The sequence below is a fragment of the Condylura cristata genome, unplaced genomic scaffold (assembly GCF_000260355.1).
Source record: "Condylura cristata isolate star-nosed mole 26May11 unplaced genomic scaffold, ConCri1.0 scaffold00016, whole genome shotgun sequence".
NCBI classification, from domain to species: domain Eukaryota; kingdom Metazoa; phylum Chordata; class Mammalia; order Eulipotyphla; family Talpidae; genus Condylura; species Condylura cristata.
This window is the reverse complement of record NW_004567117.1, coordinates 1561799-1562311: the sequence shown is the minus strand read 5'-3', so window position 1 is coordinate 1562311 and position 513 is coordinate 1561799. Positions and strand designations below refer to the sequence as shown.

The 513-nt window shown below is 34.3% G+C and overlaps 1 protein-coding gene across 1 annotated transcript in view; it reads right to left on the bottom strand.

Moving 5' to 3' along the window:
* Positions 1-513, bottom strand: part of CEP76 (centrosomal protein 76kDa) — a 25221-nt gene that overhangs the window by 4578 nt on the left and 20130 nt on the right. Inside the window, exon 10 of the mRNA XM_004683722.2 lies at positions 124-457. Coding sequence (XP_004683779.1) covers positions 124-457 — 334 coding nt within the window. The remainder of the gene's footprint in view (positions 1-123; positions 458-513) is intronic.

Sequence of the window (513 nt, the reverse complement as noted above, 5' to 3'; positions counted from 1 at the left end):
TTTTAAAAAAGGGGGCTGCATCTATTTTGTTCAGAGCTAGAATAAACAGTATTACCATACATACCAAAACAAAACAAAAAACTGTTGAATATAAAAATATAAAAAAATACTAGTATTATTTACCTTCCTGTGTTCCGACACTAGTAGTCTTAGCTGCATTTCTATTTCATTACTTGTTACTGAAGCATCAATTGAGGACGCACACAGAGGGGGAAAAGGAGGAAGGGATGTTGTAGCTCTTGGAGCACAAACTGATTTAATTGCTTCTTCACTCATAGGTTTCCATTTGGATTCATCATTCAAATCAAATTCACATATTTCTACTGAGTCAGAAGCCTGACAATTTCCCAGAAACATTTGATGATTGAAAACACAACCAATTGTTCTATATGGATACAATGGTTTGGGCGGTTCAGCAACTGGAGCTTCATCAAGATTGGTAGATTTGTGGATATACCTAAAAATAATGAAATCATAATTTTATTTAAGAATTTAAAATTGGGGGCCCTCCCA